This window comes from Rousettus aegyptiacus, unplaced genomic scaffold, assembly GCF_014176215.1.
Source record: "Rousettus aegyptiacus isolate mRouAeg1 unplaced genomic scaffold, mRouAeg1.p scaffold_m13_p_2, whole genome shotgun sequence".
Taxonomy (NCBI): domain Eukaryota; kingdom Metazoa; phylum Chordata; class Mammalia; order Chiroptera; family Pteropodidae; genus Rousettus; species Rousettus aegyptiacus.
The window spans coordinates 27494538-27515475 of record NW_023416295.1 but is presented as its reverse complement, the minus strand read 5'-3'; the positions used below and the strand labels follow the sequence as shown (position 1 = coordinate 27515475).

The window sequence follows — 20938 nt, the reverse complement described above, 5'->3', positions numbered from 1 at the left end:
TGTCCACCGTTTTGTTCTTATGTTTGTTTTAACCTAGAGAGAGTTAATGAAATCTTTTGCTGTGCTAAGAATTTTAAGTGAAGACAATTAAATGAACTATTAGATGAGAACGGCAGAATCAAACGAAGGGAAAAAAAAATTGCAACATTTACTGATTCCCCGTAGACTCGAGTTGGTAGTAGACATAAGACCTACATATTAACTGTGTAGAACATCTGATATGCAAGTAAAAGGGAGAAAGAAAACTACTGACATACCAGCAGTAAAAGTATGAACGTCAAATGTAAACCATTGCAGTAGCTCACGGATGTCGTCCCCTAGGTTAACACCCTGGTAAAGGAATCTGTGTCTAACTTTAAGACCGTATTGAGCTTTTACATTTTGGAGGTTCCTTCCTTCGACATTCCTAACATTTATTATCGTAGGAACCGTAATTTTACTGCGTTTCAATTAGTACTTCTTGCTAGTAAATTAAACATGTTTAGATATTTCATTCGTATATGTAATCATCTAAAGTAGTAATTCACTAAGTTTCTAAGGTGCTATTAATTTTTCCTAAAATTTGCTCTACATTTCCTGGTAATTGTGATTAATTCAAAATTTGAAGATAGACTGAAAATGTTTTGAAAATTACTTCTTAACCTTAGTCTAAAGTCTTGATCAATACTATTGAATAATATACCTAAAAGGATAAAACATCAGTATTCTAAGTAAACTCATTACAGATGATTTTATTTTCTGTCCTTAATTGAAAGTTTTCTTGCCCAACACAGAATTTCTTTTATCTTTGGACAAAACCATCTGGGGCCTAGTTTATAGGCTAATTTGCATTAAGGTTTTTTTTTCTCTCTCTCCATTACTTTCATATATTGTCGTTTATTTAGCAATCGTGATCTCTGACCTCCTGACTCAGCAAAGCCCACTTCCAGGTCAGGTGGCCAGGACCTTGTGTGGACAGAGCATAGCCTGTTAGCAGCACATCAGGAAAACACCAAAGACAAATAGATTTGTTGTTTCTCTACTGACAAGTTACTCTGAGCTCAAATCACAGCCAACAAAAATGATTTGATGACTTAAATTCTTGGTACAGAAACCTTCATAAAAAGAGTATAGCTTTATTTCATATGAAATATAAATAGTGATTTATTTGGGAGCAGCTTTTGCATTTGATTATAGATTGATTATTTAAATTACTTTGCAAAAAGTAAATTAAAGAAATTAAGAAAGTAATGCTTATATTTACATGTCTTAGTATTGAAAGCGAATTCCAATTTTTATGTTACATATGAGGTATATGGATATGTAAATTAAAGTTCAAATCCTAAAAGTTACTTGTCATGTCGATAGTCAACTGAATAATATTATAAATTTGTCTGTAGTCTGTTGAAATGTTAATTATTTCCATCATTAAGATCAGTGATTCTTAATAGTGAGTAATAAGAGGGTGTTGTTTATAAACAATGTAGTACTTTGTTTCATAGGTCTGATTTTTTAAATTACTATACTTAATTTGATATTTCAAATAACGTTATAGGAAAATAAAATGTTTATTACTGAAAGATTGAGAAACCCTGTTTAAACTAATCTGCAGTTAAACAAAAAAAAGGGGGGGGAGTGGGTTTAGTCGATGGCAAAATTTTTGAGAGAGAAGAAATAGAAGGAAAATGAGTTGTTGCCATAGAGCAGGAATCCAGACATTATAGGGAAGGCCAGAAGTGTGAGTATCCAAAAACATAACAGAGGACACTCACTCGGCAAGGTTCAAAGGAGGAAGAAAAAAACTACAGGGCCCAGAATAGTTCCTTACACACAGTAGGTACTCAATAAGTAGTTTTGTGTGAATAAATGAACTTAGACCACCCAACCATTTCAAGCATAGTATAATTACTTCTGATACAGCATTCCAAAGTGACATGACGTTCATTAGTAGGAGTGATGAGAAGGGTAAGCTATTTGGGTATCTACTAGAAATCTTAGTCATATTTAAATGAAAATAGAGTCTCAGATACCAATTTACCTCACTGACATTTTCATCTTTAGGAAGGTAAAGGAAATGAGAGAAACTGTTTATTTTTAACCAAAAAGAGATTGGTTGGCAAAATAGAAGTGGCAGATATAGAATAGCCAGATATGTGTTGCAGTCTTTAGAAAGGAATTTTCAGATATTCAGAGACGTACATGTGATTCTATAGCCTGAGATCTTAAAGAAATGAGATGACTCAAGAAATGAGAAACCCAACCCTTAAGTTTGGATTAGGACCCTTTCTATATGCTCCCAAAGTTCCTCAAACCTCCCTTCTCAGATCTAGTACCATACTGGATCATAATTCCCTTTGTACTCATCTCTATTTCTTGTGAAGCTTTAAGCTTCAAGAGCCTAGCACTGCATTTATCATGTGTATCTTAGTATTTCAGTAAATAGAAAACTACTTGGCACGTAGCTAACAACCAGTGAATTACACATGCACACACACAATTCATTATATATGTAATGAATTAAACAATAGTGAAATTTCGATAATATTAATTATAAATACTTTTGCAAATTACTAAAGATAATGAGCACATGAGTACATGCACGCACATGTGAGCCCACAAACACACACACCAAGTCTAGCAGTCCGTACTTTTTTGAATGATTAGAATTAGAGGTTTGAAAGTTCTAAAAAATGTGGAAGACAGATGTCTGTGGCTACAAAGGGCATGTTTAAGTAAACTAAAAATATATAAAAGACCATTTAAAGAAGAATGCAAGGAAGGGCACAAAACCAAGAACAAATACCAAAGAAAAAGGTAATCCCATTGGAATAATGTCAGGAAGTCTAGAGTCCAGAGTGAGCTGAAAAATGTAAAAAAAATTCTAAAAACAACAACAGAGACTTAAAAAGCTGGCAAGGAACAATCCTACAGAAAATGAAATCCTACAGGAATGAATGAGCAAGGCATAGAAAACTGGAATGCTTGTAATGTCAAGTGTGTGGTACCGTTTTTTGATAATGACATAGTTATAATTTCTGTCAAGACTAGAATACTATTTTTGTCATATTTTTTATTGTAAGATTTTGTTTTATTTTTATAGCAAAAAGAACAAGAAATGGATAGGACAGACCTCTGGTGAGAATACCAAAGGACTATTCGTCTCCTCTTATTCTTGCCTTTTAATCAACAATCATGATTTCCCACCTGGAAAGGGTAGAACAAAATGTGAATGTGAGGGAAGTGAGGTGCACGGCAGCGTAATGCTAGATCCTTGGCCCTTCGTCATAGACTAGGGTCTCCTGGCCCAGATTGTATCCACAGGTCTGAGAGCTTCGCAGCTATGACTGTCCCATTTCAGCTGCCATTTTGGAATTTTAGCAAATGGAGAAATTCCAAAAAGCCTGTAGACTGAAAAAAGAGGAAACATAAAGTCCCAGCAACATTCTAGAACTTACTCAGAAAATTTGAGGACACTCAGAAAAGAAAGTGTACCAATAAGAAGTCAAGCAGGACTAAATGATTTTCCTGTTTAATAGAATAACTGGAATGCAAGATGAAGAAAATGTAGACATGGTGTTTATAAATTTCATCAAGAGAGTTTTCACAGTATATCAATAGTTCATTGTGGATTTAATGGAGAAATATAAACTGAGTAAAGGAAGAGTTAAGTGGATTCACAACTAGGCTTACATAACCAAACCCACACTATGTGATCACAGAGTGTGATCTGTAAACATCTATGTGTGTTTTATTCTAGATCTCTCTTTTATCAATGACTTGAATGATGATGAATTTGACGAACATAATAGAAATAACAGACATCTATTGAACTTATGTGTCAAACACTGTTCTATCACTCTCTATGTATTTAATTCTTACAGTAATTCTTTGCAATTGATATTTTTATCTCCACTTCATAAATAAGTAAACTGCAGCACAGAGAGTATAAATAACTTCCTCAAGGTCACACAATTCTTGGCAGAGCTAAGATTCAAATCTAGACTATTTACTTAATCGAATAAGTTAAATATCCGTCAGTTCGTGAGTGACCAAAGTGAAATGTGCAGCTAAAGTGGAAAGTTATAGATTTGATATCTAAGAAAACTCTGGTAGACTGGAAAAAAAAAATTGGCCAAATTAATAAGACGAAAATAATGTGAGCCAGATATAAACTCATGCACCTAAGTTCCAAAAAATAAACTCTAAAAGTAAAGATTGGGAAAATAGGACTTACTAAGAGATCAAATGAGGAAGTTTTGGGGGTCCTGTTTAATATAGGCTCATTATGACCAATGTATAGTATGATGTGATTGTCAACAAAATATAATCTTAGTCTACATTTAAAAAAAATAAAGCCACAGAATGAATATGTATACATATATAGTTATAGATATATGATATATATCATATATTTCAGAGTGAGAAGACCTCACACTGTGTCACATGAGGAATGAGTATACTTTCAAGAATAAAGTTCTAAAGGTCTGACAATACAAAATGTCTTAATCCACAAAATAAGTTAGGGATTTATAAAGTTTTTTCCAACTCTAACATCCTAGGATCCAGTGAATGACTTCATACTGGAATAGAAGAAGCATGTCTTGGAACAGTGGTCAGATTTAAGGAGTATCTTAAGGCAGGACTAGGCGCATTGCACAGGAAACTACAGGAAGGTGGTTGACTCAGTTTATCTAAGAATTTACTCACAATTATTCTTGTGCAGAAGAGAAGTCATGTTAGGAGGCATGGAATCTCCATCATGGAATTTGTTTAAACAGAAATTGGATGGCCACTTAATGAGGATGCTGGAGAGGAGATGCCATTATAGGTCAGGAAGATGAGAAACTTCTGAGTCCCTTATAACTTCAGGATTCCGAAAGAGAAGATAGCTACTAGACTCTGTACCAGCTTGCAAAACTGTGGGTAAATTGAGACCTAGAGATCCTGTCTGTGAGAGTTAGGTTGAGTTATGAACAAAATCGAACACAAAAATCTAAGTTAGAAGATATTTTTTATGCCCTCCTGGCGACAATTTCTTTAGATTTTGCTTCAAATGGTAAGTCACAACAAAACCATCTATTAGGAGGCATTTCTGGCAGGCAGGCTCTTCCATGACCATCTCAGACTCCTAGGCAGAAAACTCTCAAAAGGAAGATGCCAAGTATTCACTTCTGGAAGTATGCCAACTGTCAGCTAGACCTAACTTGGTTTCAGTTTCCATTTCAAGCTTTCAGACAATACATGACTAAGACAGAATGAGACTTCTTTAGGTGCTTCATGGGAAACTTAGGGTACAAACTGAGAAAAAACTACAAACTACATTGTCTCCCCTTTTGCAGTCCTGGAGTTACAAGGAACTCATCTTCCTGAATCATAAGTGAATCTCCTCTTTAGTATCCCATTAAGTGGTCATCTAACCTCTGCTCAAACAGATTCTGTGACAGGAGACTCAGTACCTCCTAAGACAGTTCTTGCCATTTAAAGTTCCCATATGTAACAGGAAGTAAGAGAAGACACAAAGACATAGCAAGTAAAGGAAAGGGTGAGCCAGAACCTGAGAAAATGATTTGTCCAGAGCAAAATTTAAAGTACTGACATAACATTGTTCTTCTCACTGATAATTTTCCCTCGTTTGATTCTTTTGCCAAGTCAGCTTTACCTTTCTGATTCTACTTCTTGTGAATACTAAGATTACAGTTGAAATGAACCCACTAAATAATTTTTAAATTATTCCGTCTATTCGTATTGAACCAAAGTAATGGCAGCAAATTAGTGGTATAAGTACAAGCTTAAGAGTCAGTTTCAGAGGTCCGAAGCCCCACCTTACTGTTAACTGGCTCTGGGACCTTGGGCTTGGCTTTGACTTCTATACTTCTAGGTCCCTCATTTATAAAATGGAGATAATAATACCTACCTTGCAGGAGCACTGTGAGGATTCAGTAAAATAGACAGAGAGATAAAATCATCCAAGGTGACGCCAGAGGGGTTTTGTTTTGTTTTGTTTGCTGTTGTGTTCTCCAACACCTAGGACAGTGGAGAAGCTCAGTAAACATTTGTTAAAGTGAACATTGAATGAATGAATGAATGAATGAATGAATGTGCTCAGTATATGATAGCTCTTGCTAAAAGAATGAGAGCTTTTGAAAAGCAAGAGGCTGATTATTCAGAGGTTTGAAGAAAGAGAGTGCTTTGTCAAAGCTACTTAATTTTTTCCCATCATGCAGCGTCACTTCAGGATTTTTTAAAAACTAAACTAAAAATTGTGTAGTCTTTGTAGTCTTTCCCAGTCCTTATCCCATGTTTTCCATGAGGTATCTAGTGTGGTCTCATTTTGTCTAATCATATTGTTTGAAAGCTTGAAATGAAAAATGAAGTTAAGCCTGGCTGGTAGCCATCCAGAAATAGATTTTTTCTTTAGTAAATTAATTTTCAAAGACATTTTTTCTCTTTGATACGTCCTCATATTTTTAAAAGAAGCATTTAGTAAAACAATAAGACTGGTTATCTCTTTTTCAAGACTGAGTTTGGTAAAATGCATAATATTAGCTATTTTGTCATCTCCCAAAATGTAAGACCAGTTAAAAATAAAAACAAATGAAATATTTGATATAATTTATCAGTTACTTTCCTAGAGCTAAGTGGAACTCAGCTTCAAAGTTCTATTTGTTTTAGAGCTTTTAATATTAATCAGATTATAGCATATGTATTTGTAAAACTAAAAGGACAAACAAGGTGCATCAAAATGAAATTGTTAAAAAAAAAATCCAATTTTTAATTCAGCATTTCCAGAATACCAGATAAAATAGGGTTTAGTTTCAACACCCTGTAAGCAAAAATGACAGTGGAGTGGGACAGAGAATTAGGATGGGATGGAGGTAAAAAGGAATTCGCCCATTTGCTAAAAGGAAAACAAAACAAGAATATTATCTCTTTGCTGCATTACAAGCAGGACAAGCGTATAATTGAAACCACACAGTATAACACCTTTTCACTACTGCCTTCTGATGTCATCTAATTGCTTACTGCCTGCTAATCTTATCTCCCTTCAGGCGCCAATCTTAAAATTATATTGCATTAAAATTAGCTAAACACATTGCATCTAACCAAGGCACATAATGGATCGCCAATAAATATTGATTAATTGACTCTGTGCACTATGCGGGTAGGTTTTCTTTCTGGCCTTACCCATGACTTGCTTGTTTCTGCTAGAGACGTTTCAGTTTTACTCCCATCATTGCCAGTACTGCCTCAGAGCAGTGGAAAAGAGCACCTCCTCTCAGAACCCCTCTCTGATTAAACCCACCTAAACTAAAGCCATCTCACTCGTCCAGAAGGCCCTTTTATAAACATGGTCGTAGTCATTTCATAATAATTTGTTTAAGATTCTGTTATGGCATTCTCATTTCTCTCGGCTCTGATACTCTCGATGCCCTAAAAATACACTCCTCAAGAATAGACATATATACTGTGGAATATTACTCAGCCACAAAAAAGAATGAAATCTTGACATTTGAGACAACATGAGTGGACCTCGAGAGTATTATGCTAAGTGAAATAAGTCAGAGAAAGATAAATACTATATGATGTCACTTTTATGCGGGATCTAAAAAACAAAATGAATGAACAAACAAAACAGAAATAGACTCAGATACAGAGAACATTTTGGTGGTTGCCAGATGGGAGGAGGTTCAGAAAAGGGGTGAAAAAGGGGAAAAGGTTGAGATGTACAAATTGCCAGGTATAAAAACAGTCATCGGGATGTAAAGTACAGCATAGGCAATATAATTGGTAATATTGTAATAACTATGGTGTCAGATGAGTACTAGACTTATCTGGGGATCACTTCATAAGTCATATAAATATCTAATCACTGTATTGTACACCTGAAACTAATATATTCGATGTCAACTGTAATTAAAAAACTAAAAAAAATATTTAAAAGTTAATAATTTAAAAAACAGGCATCGAATCTTATTTCCTATAGACACACACATATGCACAGATACCCCTCCACATCAGCGTCTGGCCCCGTGGGGAGCTCACTCAAAGACATGTTCTGCAGCTCAATAATGAAATTTTTAGCGTTAGTAAAAAATCAGACAATCCTGCTTGCTTGTCTCTATCATTCTGCCAAGAATGGGTATAAATGCAATCAAGACTGAGAAATGGACTTTTTTCATCAAACAAGTGATCAAAACCTAATACATTTACCCCTTAAAATTGCTTTAGGGTAGATTGGATGACTAACAGAAAGTCTTCCAAAGGGAAATAATGTATGGCATTGTATTTATTTGAGAGGTCTCTACAATATTTGAACTACTGTACAGAAGCAGTTGTGATTTAGTCAATCTTTAAAAAAATGATTTGGAAGAGATTAAATTCCATATTGCTAAGGCTTATAGACCATCGTAAGCATTCAATACTTTCCAGACTTCCCCAATGTGAGTTGAGCCATAGGGCAGACTGGAGTTCAATACAAAGTAAAGACACCAAGGTGTCTGCTTCTGAGTCTTTTATGCTGTAAACTATAGGGGTAAGCAGGCAGGCCATAAAGACGGTTTACAAAGAAACCCATAGCATGCATGTGGGTGTCAACAGCAATAAAGACCCGTGTCTATAGGTGGAGTTAACAGGGGTATATAAAGGTGGAGTTAGTGGTTAAATGTGTTTCATATTGGGTTGGACATCAGGTATTATTTTCTCATACTCCATAGAAAAGGTAAAATTTCAGTTTTTCTGTTTTGAACAGAGCATAGGCATTGATGGGGAGAAACTAGAGGTCTTGTCTAGTGATGGGATTATCCCCACTACAAGGCTCTGCGTTAAGAAGAAATAAAATAAGTAGAAGATGTTGGGGAAGTTACCTGGTTAAAGAGATGGGATACATGGGGTCCAGTCAGGGAACATGTGGAGGGCTTCCATGCCTGTGATTAGACCTTGACACTGAGAATGACTAAAACGTTTCAGGGTTGGAGATATGAAGGAAAGAGGTTAGGGAGCGGGTGGGAGGGTATGTAAAGTGATGTGGCTAGAACAGCATTTGACAATGCTTGTTTTAGTGGTGGTCCAGTACTAGATGTTGAAAGCTGAGGAATAAATTATTAGAGACTCATTGCAACAAAGAAAGGAAAAATAAAATGAGAGGACATTTATTCTTCTTTTCCCACATGTCTTTATTGAACATTTAATTGTCAAAGGCATTCTGCTAGGTCCTTTGGAAAAGAAAAAGAAGTGGAATTTATCAGAGACAGGCTTTTTAAAAGAAAGCAATTATTTTTGTAATTCATTAAATCTATGAATATCTTATATATTTGAAGCACTTGTAAAGTACTTACTAATTTTCCCAAAACAACACATTTCGGGGGACAAATTTCTATTTTTTATTATAGTTAGAAATTGAAATAAAATTTACTGATATAGTAAATATGACCTCTAGAATTTTAAGTGTATCATAAAATGGTCAAAATGAATTTTTATTATCTGTGATTGCTTTAGAATAAACTCAAGGGCATTAAAATCATATTCTCTCTTTTATCCATCTCGATACAATTACCCGAAATCAGAATGTGTGAAAGGAGAGTTAGTAATTTTTAGGTTACTCTCTTAGTAGCTCTAAGACCTTATTTGAATTTTTCTCTTTCTATGTTGTAACTGCTTGTTGTCCTCTATAGACCAGGACTTACCTATGAATTTGGTCACTATAGCACAACGTCTGGTGGCCACAGGCAGGAACCCATGACTTGGCATGGGTTTCTGAGTTATTCTACAGGAAAGAGGTATTATAGCTTTGCATTTACGTTTGCTTGTGCTGAAGTTTTAAGAACATGGAGAACAAATGTCACTGTGGATATAGAGCTCTGAGGGTTTATATCCCTCCTAGCAGTCAGACCTTGACCTTGGGCAGCCACCCACACCTCTCCGGAGTTGCCCTAGTCCTCACACAAAGTGGCAGTATCCGCGAGGAGGGAAGAGTGTGGCCATGTGAGTACAATTTGTAGTTGGAAGTTTGTGTTGCAAGGGCCACCTTCAGTCACTGCCTCAATGCATGACCACAACTTCTCAAAGCTTAAGTTTCTCATCTGCAAAATGAAGATCCTGAGAAAGCAACCAAATAGGCTATGGAGGAATCAAAAGAGAAAATTTTTCTATTTGTATTTATTTTGTAGCACTTACCATGTATCAGGCAGTCTTAATGACTTTACAAATATAAACTCATTTTATCCTCATTGCCACCCTATGAGGTAGTTTAATATTGTTCTGTTTTTACTGATGAGGAAACAAAGGCATAGAGGGATCGAGTAACTTGCTCAAATTCCAAAACTAATAAGAGTCAGAGTTGGGATTCAAACTTAGTGAACTGTAATTACTTATTTTCTATCATAAGAAGATAAGGAAGAATCTAAATAGCAGAAAATAAGCAGTATTTCCTTTTTGCAATCATTTAAGGGCCCAAGATACTGTGATTGTTGACAGAGACACCTTAATTAAAACAGTTGCTTCTGTCATGTGGCTGGCTATGGGGACTTCCTGGCTGCTTTTGACCATGGGTGGTTGGCAAGATGGGCTCTAATGGTAGGGACCAAGAGAGGCCTGACCCTGGAGAGAAATAATCGCCTTTCTAAGAACGCATTGAACTTACATGTTAGTTTTTTAAAAATCAAACCCCAAAAACAAGGTAACATTTTTATAGGACCGTAGCAGGCCTGACAGGTGAGAAAGCCTTCTCCATTCTGCGCCTCAATAGCTATCCTCAAACTAGCATTTTACTGGTAAAGGCTAAATGTTCACCATAAGAACTTCATTTCTTTGAGTGAGAGAGAGTATGACCCCAGATAAAATGTATGTACCCCTGGACATGGTAATACAATATTCATTTAGTGCAAAATTAGCTCGCAGAAACTTCCAGTTATGTCTAGAACCAGGAATGGGTTTTAGGAGTGGGAGGGGAGAAGGCCAGCCTCGGGGCGCAGTGCTAGGAATGTTTACTAATCGACTGATATGCCTGTACTGGTGTTACCGGAAGATTACAGGCCCTTAGCCTAGACCACACTCAGAAACTGACCTTTGGAATGGTGACTGCAGCCTCAGCCTGTACTGTCTCTTAGCCTCGGGGGCAGTTAATGTAAAGGTTGCAGATTTAATCTTAAAACTATGCCTTTTTCAAGATAAGAAGAATTAAGAACTGGGCATTCACTAACAGGGGCCTGAAGACAAAAACACCGGGCAGTTTTTCAAAAAGAGATTTAGCAGTTTCTCCAAAGGTGGGTACCTCTAAGTGAGCCTCAGGTGGCTAAGGCCACCAACTGATTACTCAGCCACACCCAAGTTCCTGCCACTTACCCAGGCTTCTGACTTCATCTGCGTCACCGTTGAGATGACTTACTGGCCCCAGTAAGTGCAAGTTGATAAAGGTGGCCAGCTGGGGCACAGGGCTTATTTGCCTGTTGAGAAAGCCAGTAGCTCAGGCTGTGCACCAGAAACCCTGATTTGGAACCCCAGGGCTCCTTAAAAAGTGAGTTAAGGTTGATTTTGTTGGGAAGCCTTAAGGGGCTCAGTAACGGGTAGGGGAAGAGGTATGAGAGGGACTGGCTGCCTGCAAGTTCTCTTCTGCTTTATGCTGAGACTCTGCCTCATTTCCTAGTATTTCTTTCTTCATGTGCGGTAGTACAGCATATACTTTTCAGCCAGTGCCAGCGTTGTTTCAAGAAAGTAGGGAGAACTGATTTTCTTTGCTACTTTGAGAAAATCATTAAATGTTTACTAGGAGGGTTCTGGCTTAATGAACTAGAAATATTGTGAGTTTGTTGAAACAGAGCTCTTTGAAACCAGATATGCTCTGAAGAGATAATGGATTCCTCTACCAGGTGTTTATTCCATGACGAATGAGCCAGCTTCTGCAGAACTGACTACAAATGTATATAGCTTTTGTTAGCCAGGTTATCTTAAGATTTCTCTTTGCCAGTCCAGAGTTCTATTGCAGAACCACAATGTTTCTTTTCTTTGAAGATTACTGTGCAGTAATTTCCTTAAAAAGATGCTATGAAAGTTTTTAAAAGCATGCAGCCCCTCCCCACCCCCACCCAACCCCTTATAACTGCAAGCCTGCCTCTAACCCCCTGCTATACCTGGTCTGTGAGGATGAGACTTGCAAGCTGGGCAGATCACAGCCCCCTTGTTGCTTTGGCCAGAACCGTGACCCAGGTCAATTCCACTTCTAATTTCCTGAGTCAACACTTTGATTTTCTTACCCACCTACTCATCTGGCTCTTTCTGTGTTTTTGTGTTTCTATCTGCCTCCATCCAAAGATGTAAGCTCCTTTGGGAACAAGAGCTCTGGAGCCAGAAAGTCCAAGATCAGGTCTCAGCTCAGCTTCTTACTAGCTGTGTGGCTTGAGTGCGTGCTTACCTCCCATGCTTCCATTTCTTCTTCTATAGAATGAGGACTACATACTCCCTGGAGTTATTATGAGAATTAAATGAGTTAATACATGGAAAGTGTTTATAGCAGTGTTGGGTAGACATTATGAGTTCAATAAATGTTATTTTGTAACCATTGCCAGAATTCCACATAGAGCCTGGCACATTGTGGGAATTCAGTAAATTTTTGTCAAATAGTAAGAAAAAACATTTTTCTTTCTGTAGGAAGAGCTGAGGGAAAGGAAAGAAAGAAAGAGAAAGTGCAATGTTTCTTTGCAACATTTGGAGAGGTTGTGGTAAGGTACTGGGTGCTGGGGTGTGAAGGAGAACTGTGCTTGGTCTTTTGTCTGAAATCCTCTGGGATTTGGGATTTGCTCAGCAGGCAGTGTGGGGATGAGGGACTTGTCAGTGTGATCTGCTCGGAAAGCCTATTGTGGTGTGCTTGGAGAGGATGGAATTTATTCTTTTGAACCTCAGAAGGCAGGCCACTTCACCTTTCCTGGGGCATCTCTAAGGATGGGCACGTTTTAAAGACTTGAGCTGACATCATCGCATCTTAAAAGAACTGAGCATAATTGAATTGCTGATACAAGTGGGTACTTGCACCAGGCCTGGGTCACTCACATCTCTATGGAAACACATGTTTGCTTGAAAGCCCAGCCATCAAAAGCAGAGCCTTCCAGGAGCCAGCGTCGGGTCACTTTTAAAAATAAGGCACTTATTTTTATATTCTCAAGCCATCAAAGACCTATGAAATGAAATAATTTCACATTAAATAGAAAAACATGCCACAGATGAATGCTAATAGAGCCTGCCATGTGCCCTCCCCCTGTGCTTGCGGTGCTTGAGATCCACTGCATTCATTTTAGCTGTTCTTTGCTCTTTTGCTCCCATTTGCATTCTGCTGCCTTGGGGAGGTGGTTTGGTACTTTATGCAAAAATGGTTAATCTTCATTCATAATGGAAAATTCAAAGCAGGGCCTGCCATAAAGTGTGCTTTGTGCTGCTCTCTGCCGTTTCTGTGTGTGCATCGTGTACAAGGACGTACAATTTGGATGACTGCCTCCTACACAAGCACTCAGGGCTGTTGAGTGGAGACTTTCTGCCATAAAGGTCTGAAACTCGCATCAGCACATCTTGCCCTAGATGTGCTCAAGTGATATTCTTAGTGATGGGGAGCTTTTATCTGCCTCTGGAAACAGGCCTTTTCAAATAAGTATTGACTGTTAATGACCTGTTTAAATAAAACATTCAATTTCCTTTCTTCCCCCCACAAAGGACTTAGTAGGCAGTGACATTTCTAAACCAAAGGCTAGCACTGCTTTTCAAAAGAGGCAGAGCTGGGGCTTTTAAATGTGAAATTTTTGTCTGACATTTGCCCTTAAAATGCTTTTCGGTGAAGTTGTTCTAACAGTGGGTTTCGTACATTGAAGTGTCTTTGAATAAAAATGCAACCTTGAGATTTTTTTTCCCCCTCGAAATTAAATTTAAAAATCTAGGTAAATATCTTCATATGAAATTCATATTTCAGTTACCATCCTGTGTTTCATTGTTTATGTGTCCTCATTTCTAATAATTAAAGCAAGTTTCCTCTAAGGAACAAGGCACTGCACAGGAACTTTTATTAAACTGTAGGAATTAAACCACAGAAGAAAGAGTCAAAGCACTAAAGTACTTGGAATATAAGATACCTCAGTAATTACAAGACCAGATAAGGAATAGCAAAGGAGTCGAGAAAAAGGGAAGAGAGAGATATTAGGCAACAGAAAAGTTAAGCAGCAGAGAACCTACATGATGTTAAATTTAGACACGAAGTCCCAATTTTATAGAAGAACGATTTCTCTCAAGCTGGCATGCAGGTACCCATGATGGCGCTAGGTGACTGGACACTTAGTCCTTGACCAATTTAAAGGTGATCTTTACCAAAAAATAGTCTAGAACATCAGAGACAGCACCATACCTTCTTTTTTTTTTTTTTTAAGGCGAATTTTTAGCCTTCTGCTACCCTAGCTGCTAAGCCTCACATGCCTGCATGGCCTGAGCAGACAGGATGCTGGGATCAGTTTATTTAATTATCTTCGCAGAGTTCTTACCGCAATTCACATACAATGTGCCCCTTGACTTGTTTACATTTGGAATTACTATGTATAGTAATTCAGAACTCCAGAATCAGAGTGCCTGGGTTTGTGTCTTCGCCCAGCCACTGACCATAGGGCCCTGGCTTAGTCACTGACTCTCTGTGCCTCAGCTCCCTCATATGTAAAATGAGGACAATCATAATTTCTACTTTCTAGGGGATACGAGGACTAAATGAAAAATACGTGTGTCAAGCACTTAGAGTGCCTGGCACATTGTAAGTGCTCCACGAGTGTACCGTTTATTATTTTAAGTCATTATTTTAAAAAGTTTTCCTATGTGTTTTTTCTGATTCCTGAATCCAATTCAAGAAAAGTGATGTAATACCTGAGAACAAGAAAGTGAATCTAAGAGCAATAGTAGGTTCAGAGAAACAAAAGTGAAACTTTAGTATTATTTACACAGTAAAACCTGAGGGAAATGGGGATAGGGAAGTTAGAAAGCAATTTGGCATGTCAATACATTGTTTTACCTTTTCGTGTTTCATATGCTTGCATGAGAAATATAAATATATATTTTTTAAACTCAGTTTGGTAGTTGATCAAATTGTCATATATATAGTAAGCTTCACTGAATTGTATGAATTAGAAATGCTAAAACAAACATATTTGCCAGAATTTGTAGTATTCAGGATTATTTTTCATAAGAAATTTTTAATCTTTATTATAAACTTACAGACTTTCTGATTGATATTAATGCATATTAAGTAAGATCTTTGCATAATGAGTAGTTCAGTTTGCTGTAATTTTGCATATGGAGTGATTGGTGGTAACCATATTTGTGATTTATAAATTTTGCACTGGAGAACTGGATAGATAATGTATTGGTGATAAACAGTGAAATTCTTTTCTTTGGGATTAATGTCTTTTCCTAACAAGTGTTTGACTATAGAATATATATATCTAGAAAGAAGAGATTAATCTGTTATTCTGTAAACAAAATTTCAGTCAACAATTTCCTTGATCTTTATTTTTTTCAAGGACACACAAACATATTATATATATCAAGGTTTTATATATATAATGTAGATGATGGCTATATATATTTGTAATGTTATTACTGAAAACTAAATTATAATTTAAAGGAAAAAAATTTCAATAACACCTAAGCATTGAAATGTTGCATCAATATCAGGACTTGCATTTCTGGTTATCTTAATTTTATACTGGTTATCTGAGATGCATGGAACACATATCCATGGATTTGAATAGTTAGGCCTCACTAAGTAATTGATTGGTTTCAAGAACAGTCTTAACTGATAAAGGGAATTAGAAACCAGGTTCTTTCCCAAGAAGTCAGAAGTCTCTGTACCTTTCTTGAGGATCTAAAGCTCTTATGATCAAACTCTGTTAGGATATGGGCATGGCAACGAAGTGTGATGTGAGGGAAATAGGTCCGTTGGCCCCAAACGTCTGTCACTCCTTCACAGCATTATAGGCTTCTCAGGTTAACCCAGGGGTCTGAAACTATGAGAATTGGGGTTTCAAGTTGCCAAGCTTTGGGCTTGTCATTAGGAGGGGGTGATAATATGTTCCCTAGAGGCAAAGTTCCTGAACTATCTAAATTAAATAATTAAGATTCAGATTGAGTTGATCTGACTGTCCTGATATAGTTTATAGCAGGCAACAGAATCTTAAAAGAATAAGGGCACAACACAGTTTCGTTTTCACAGGGGAGAGGGAATCCGCTCAGGAAACATAATGAGCACGTGGCTCCTTGAGGGTGCGAGTGTGCTTCTCAGGCTCTGGAGGGGCAAGTGCCAAACCTGGGCTGCAGACTCTCAGCGAGGACCTTCAGCACACTGAAGACCAACCTCGCCTGTTCCATAGTTTCCTTGTCAATCAGAACTCAATTTGACAATCTTGTCACATCAAAGTCTTAATTTTCTAAGGCAAATCAAATTTATGTTCTGTTTAGATAGAAATCCTTCATCTAACTCCCATGACTGGAGCTGGAGCTGATGTCCCAGTCCCTCAGTTCTCCACTGGCCAGCAGAAAGCCTTGGTGTGGAGAGAGCACTGGAAGCCACATAAAACGCAGAGTCTATAGAGGCGGCTTTCCATGCAGGGAAAGAAAATTTAAAGAGTAAAACGAACAAAGAACACCTCCCTACAATTACTTTCTATTTTACCTTTCCATCAGAGAAACCTATAGTAGCCTAATTTTACCCTCGTGGCCGGCATTTTCATTCCACACAAAAATAATGTAATCTTACTGGCATCACTACCAAAAAGAGCCTTCCTTGAGTCAGACTTTGAGATTAAAGAGAAAGGTAATTGCCAAGGAAATATATATATGTTTTTTGTCCTACGAATACTATGGAATTTCTCCCTGATTCCTTTATGGATTAGAACTCTCCAGCTTTAGAAAATGCCACACACCTAAATCCTAGACATCAAAGCAAAACAAAAACAAAAACTCTTTTCCTCAGATTTCATAGATCTGTAATGGCAAGATTAGGTGCATCCAGAAGATTTAGCTAATCTAGTCTAATGAAAGGAATTGTGCCTCACAGATCCATCCTAGCAAATAGCACCTAATCTGGCTGTCACCTTCAATCCTTTATAATTCCACAGATATAACCTGTATCTCTCTCTCCTTCACTTCTTCTCTCCTTCCATCCCTCCCTCCCCCATCCTCATTCTCTCACACGCACATACATACACTATCATACACAGAAAAAACACCGAAAATGTAGAATGTATACACAACGCCAAAACTGCCATTTGAATAAGGAAATCAACCACTCAAATGTCTTCAAATAGCATGATTGTAGACCATCTTGTAGGCATTGTGATGACTGATCAAAGATTTCACTTTCATCTATGGCTCTGTAAACAAAAACATGTGGTTATTTGTCCACATACCTCACATGCCATCTCTATTCACTGTTATAATCAGAAAATAATTCTATTATCTTTTTACTAGTAACTTTCAGGGGCATGAATAAATGAGAATGAAATTCAGATGTTATTTGCCAGCTAGTTTATTTGCTTTCTCCCACATGCCAAGTCAGAGGATATAAAATTTATTGTTTGGAAGTTCAATAAATGGGAGGTGTATTCAAAGGGGTGGACACTCTGAGTAGAGCATATGGGAAGGAGCTGCCCTACTGGGGGTTGAGTCTGCAGGGTATCTCCTGTTACCGTGTCCAAATGCATGTGTCTGTCCAGTGGCACTATTATTTAAAAACTTATACAAATAAAATCTTGCTTTTTCTAATATTTGGTAACATATGATAATATATCTATGGGGATTCTTATTTGAATGGTAATAGATTTAAGATTACGTATTGCTAAGCTTTCATCCTAAAATCAACAAAGGTAATGGATTTGAGTTTATAGTTTATTTAAGATCTAGGTTTAAAAGAAAATAGCGAGGAGAAATCTGAGGATTTTTAGAAGTTATTCCTAAAATGTATCAACTCTAAATATGCTCTTTGTTATAAAAGCCAAAAAGAATATAGGAAAATGTTTCAATGGTTCTTGATTGACAAAAACATGCAAATAGGGAGTATATCGATATCTTCTTCTCCTGTCTAGATGCTAATTCCTGAACCAATCCGTTCACCCATTTTAAGTGATTTATGTTTTATTTTAAAAAGAGATTAAACTATTAAAGACTTAAGATCTAGCTTCTATCATAATGGTGAAAGATTTAGACCAGATGAGAAGGAAGAAAACATCACAGCTTGATGTTAAGAATACGGATCTCAGAATGGGCCACTTCACAAAGGAGTTTGGATACCAAAGTCAGAAAACCTAAAGAATTAAAGGAAACAGAAGGATTATGGGCAATTTTAAGCATCCATTCAAAACTCAAGGTCACGAATTTATGATCATTAAAAATATGGTGAAGGTTTACATGTATGGATATTCATAATATGTCGGTAACTGAAAAAGCAAGTTTCGAATCTGCCATATACAGTGTTTATTATATTTAAATCTCACATTATTTCTCCTGTTTCTTCCTTGAGTACATCATGTAGTTACATACCTGCTGGAAAGACTCAGTAAATGTTTGTTTGTTATATTAACTAGAAGCTGATAAAAGCTTTGGGGCAGTAAGGATTGTGATGACAATGACTAAAATAGGTACACTTTTCCTCCTCTCACTGTTTTAGACCACTTTTCTTTAATATAATAAGAAGAAACACATTTTGGGTACATACCCATTTGTCTCTGTCATTTTTCATATCAATCCAGTATGAATAAAATATTTTACATTGTCTTCTAGAGTTATCATAAAATGCTTTTAGAACATATATAAGACAAATGTTTAGCTTGAAAGTATTATTCCATTCCAAATTGGTATTTATGATGATGGCTGAATGAAATTATTTACTATGTTGGAAGAAAGCATAAAAATAAAATATTGAGAGATCAATTTAAAAACTTTAAAGTTAACCTTTTATTTCCCCCTTCTTTATAGGGCTTATTCCACTAGAAGCAAGATGGCTGAACTCAATACTCATGGGAATATCAAGGAGAAGGTAAAGTAAACTTGTATGCAGACTTTTGTAGAAACTCCAGACTGGTTAATGTTGTCTCTAGCTGGTAAAACTTCAATTACAATGGAAAAGGGGGAAAATGGTGGGTTTTTTTGGGCGGGGGTGGAGCGGTGGATACACAGTAAGTTTGACACACTAGAAAATCATTTAATAGAATCATGAGTAACATTTACCGAATGTGTTAAGTGTATTACATCCATTTATTCATTTAATCTTGGCCATAACCCCATAAAGTTAATACTATTATTATTCGCATTTTATAAGAGAAGTTAAGTGATTTGCCTAAATTCACATAGCTAGTAAGTGACACAGCTAGAATTTAAACCCAGCAGTGCCATGCTATACATTTCATACTCTTAATCATCATGCTGGTTGCATCTACGAGCTAAGTAATATGTTATGTCTCCAGAAATGGCCTCATATAGAGATATCCAGCGCCCTGCCTCGTGGTTATGCTGCATATAGCCTTTTAAATGTCTTTCAACACTGAGAATTTAGGAATCTGAAAACCCCCCTTCTCATCGTTGGTTGGAGGCTGATTACACTTTAGAATCCTTCCATGTCTTGTCCTCCTCTGTGAGGCTGCCTCCACTTAAGGTCAAAATCCTTCACTTGCCACACATGCTACCTTGCAGCATCAGCTCTGTATGGTCATAAACCATAGACCACATAAGACCGTGGAGAGAAGTTTGTCCAAACCATTCATCTGGCTTCGGGGAATTGAGGTCCTAGAAGGGATTTGTCCCTGATGCGCAGCAGAGTGGGAGAGCCTGGACTGGAGCTCTGTTCACCTTCCACATGGCCACTTCCCTCCCTCCACTAGTCTGTAAACTACATACGGGCAGGAGTTTGTCTTTCACTCCTTTTTTTAGTACCTAAAACATAGAGTGGAAGATGAGAGAAGTAACATTTGTGGAGTTCTTGCTATTCTTTTCTTTCATTTAGCAAAGATGTATCAGACCCTACCTTGTGCCAAACACTTTTCTAGATGCTGGGGACATGGCACCAAACATATGGATAAGATCCCTGCTCCCGTGGATCTTGTTTTTAAGGAGGGAAATGGGGAGTAAACAAAGGAACATATAGATGAACAGTCATTTCCGGCAGCGGTAACTACTAAGAGGAAAGTAGGGTGGCAAAGGAAAGTGGCTACTTCAGATGGGGTTGATCAGGGCAGCCCTCCTGGAGGAGGTGATATTTGAGCTAAGCTGAAGACAACAGGAAAGAAACACTGCAAGATCTGAGGACAGAGCATTGTAGATAGAAAAGCAAAGCAGATGGCCCTGGTGGAACTAAATTAAATGTGTTTGAAGAGCAAATTGTCAGTGTGGCAGAAGGGATGGTGATAAGAAGTAAGATCAGAGAATAAGCATGGCAGGAGCCAGTGTTGGTAGAACATTAGCTCTTCACCTGTGTTCCTGGATCCACAGGTGGAATCCAGGATTTCATGTACTTGAATGGGAAAAAAATATATTTTCATCTCCACTAACTTCTAAATGAAGTTTAGCATTTCCTTCAATCATGAATGTAATCAAAGGAAAAAGAAAACCCATAGTAGGAGCTTGAGTACTTGTGACTTTCACAATTGGAAATCACAGAAAATTACATTCGTAGCAGATATCCTAAATATTGTTTGTTCATCACTACTTCAAAATTACTGTATGGAACCTGCACTATATTGTTATTTGACATTGGTAGAGAAGTACATATATTACTGTAGCATAAATTTGTTATTTCATTAATATTTTAAATTTACTTCGATAGGAGTGGTTTCCTTCATAGTCATATGGATTTTATTTCACACATTTTAAAACATTATTCTTAGTAGGACCCCACAGGCTTCACCAGACTGCCAAAGGGGGTCCGTGCCTGGAAAGGTTTAGAATCTAAGACAGA

The 20938-nt window shown here is 37.1% G+C and overlaps 1 protein-coding gene across 5 annotated transcripts in view; it reads left to right on the top strand.

Annotated features, from left to right (window-relative positions):
* The window catches only part of SPATS2L (spermatogenesis associated serine rich 2 like), a 146521-nt gene that overhangs the window by 52540 nt on the left and 73043 nt on the right, over positions 1–20938 (top strand). For all 5 annotated transcript variants that reach the window (XM_016131050.2, XM_016131047.2, XM_016131049.2 and 2 more), the window contains one exon: positions 18964–19024. In XM_016131050.2, the coding sequence (XP_015986536.1) occupies positions 18986–19024 (39 nt within the window). In that variant the 5' untranslated portion in view covers positions 18964–18985. The remainder of the gene's footprint in view (positions 1–18963; positions 19025–20938) is intronic.